This window comes from Perognathus longimembris, unplaced genomic scaffold, assembly GCF_023159225.1.
Source record: "Perognathus longimembris pacificus isolate PPM17 unplaced genomic scaffold, ASM2315922v1 HiC_scaffold_4712, whole genome shotgun sequence".
NCBI classification, from domain to species: domain Eukaryota; kingdom Metazoa; phylum Chordata; class Mammalia; order Rodentia; family Heteromyidae; genus Perognathus; species Perognathus longimembris.
The window spans coordinates 1-2,000 of NW_025960060.1; the positions used below are offsets into that span (position 1 = coordinate 1).

A 2,000-nucleotide genomic window follows, 5' to 3' on the forward strand; every position below is an offset into this window, starting at 1 on the left:
TGCGGAGTTTGAGCCCAAGGGCATTCACCCCCATCCCCAAGGCTGAAGAAGACCCGATTGGTTTGCTGTCATATCTCCGGGCAGCCCACCCCACTGCTGGGGGGGAGTTCGGGGTGAGGCCTGGGGGTGATGCTCTGCGCCCAGCCCCTTTGCAGCAGCGGGATTGCCCCCACCCTGCAGACGCTTCTTCTGGTCCCCACAGGGCCCACTCACCCGCCTCCCTGGCCCTGCCCCTGGCCAGGTAGGAGGTGAGAGAGTGGACATCAGGCCCGGGGCAGAGTGGCCACTCGGGCCCCTCGCGCTGCAGGCAGCAGCTATTCAGCTGCCCACCAACCTCCTGGTCCCTGAGTCCAGAATGCAAGAATGGCTAGCACATCTCTGCCCAACCTGGTGCCCATTGGCCCCTGATTGCCTGCGCCCCTTCACCCGGGAGTCCCTGGCGGCCATAGAACAGCGGGCAGCGGAGGAGGAGGCCCGGCTGCAGCGGAACAAGCAGATGGAGATAGAGGAGCCAGAGCGGAAGCCACGCAGTGACCTAGAGGCTGGCAAGAACCTGCCTCTCATCTACGGGGACCCCCCACCGGAAGTCATCGGTATCCCCCTGGAGGACCTGGACCCCTACTACAGAGACAAAAAGGTGTGGGACTGGGAGTGTTCCCTCTTGTCTGCCCACCCTCCATCTGCCTGTCCATCCCTGGGCCTCACAGACCCTCTCCTTCTCTCAGACCTTCATCGTGCTCAACAAGGGCAAGTCCATCTTTCGCTTCTCCGCCACGCCCGCCCTCTACATCCTGAGCCCCTTCAGCATCGTCAGGCGCGGCGCCATCAAGGTGCTCATCCACTCATATCCTGCCAGAGTGGGAGAGAGGGGAGGTTGGGGTTGGGCAAAGCCGGTTGTTCTTGGCCTGGAGACCCTCTGTCCTCCTCCCCTCCCCAGCGGCCCCCTCACCTTTCCTTGACACACCCCTACGCTGTTCAGCATGTTCATCATGATCACCATCTTGACCAACTGCGTGTTCATGACCATGAGCAATCCTCCTCCCTGGTCCAAGGACGTAGAGTGAGTGTCCCCCTCGCCAGCCCCCGCCCAGCCCCGGACACAGCCCATGCAGGGGTGAGCCCGGGCCTGGGTGACGGGCCTGGCTGGCCTTCTCCTCGCTAGGTACACCTTCACGGGGATCTACACGTTCGAGTCCCTCATCAAGATGCTCGCCCGAGGCTTCTGCATCGACGACTTCACATTCCTGCGGGACCCCTGGAACTGGCTGGACTTCAGTGTCATCATGATGGCGTGAGCAGGGGCCAGTGGGCATCCTGAGCCCTCGGGGGTGGGGGAGGAGGAGACTAAATGTGGCAGCTGGCCTGGTTCCTCTCGAGGGTGGACGTCAAGGGCCCCGGCCAGGTGTCCACGTGCGCCGCAGGACCGGCCGGGTGAGCCGGGATGTCCTTGCGATCGCCACGGTGTGGGGCTTTCTGGGCCTGCTCTCCCCGCTGCCCTCATCGCTAACCGCCATGACAAGGACCTCTTGGGAGCCTTCATCCCGGGTCTCCTTCTGGAAGCCCCACCCCCACCGGACACTGACACAGCCCCACCCCCACTCCTCACCCAGGTATCTGACGGAGTTTGTGGACCTGGGAAACATCTCAGCCCTGAGAACCTTCCGGGTACTGCGGGCCCTGAAAACCATCACTGTCATCCCAGGTACTGGGGAGCTGCGGGGGACTCTGTCCTGGCTGGGAGGCCTCTCGCCAAGCCCGGGTGGAGACCTTGATGTTCAAGTTGGGAAGCTGGCTCAGAGGCTTCTGTTTGTGTAAAGTGCAGAGGGGTCCACGTGGCCAGAGAGCAGATGGAGGCCATGGTGGGAAGCTGAGCACTGCCCAGGCAGATGGCAGAGGGGCCAGCGTGAGCTCAATTCTCCCCTCTACCACTTCCTCACGTTGGCCTTATGCAAGTGGTTTAGCCTGCTTGTGCCTCAGTTTCTTTTCTTTTTTTTTTTTAC

At 62.3% G+C, this 2,000-nt stretch overlaps 1 protein-coding gene across 1 annotated transcript; it reads left to right on the top strand.

The window, feature by feature from the left end:
• Positions 1 to 6: 6 nt before the first annotated feature.
• LOC125344944 (sodium channel protein type 4 subunit alpha-like) lies at positions 7 to 1,702 on the top strand (the record flags this gene model as incomplete). Its single annotated transcript, XM_048337228.1, has 5 exons — positions 7 to 637; positions 726 to 844; positions 971 to 1,060; positions 1,163 to 1,291; positions 1,611 to 1,702. Coding segments are annotated over exons 1-5 (712 nt in total), but the record flags the coding sequence as incomplete, so codon positions are not given.
• Positions 1,703 to 2,000: the final 298 nt, after the last annotated feature.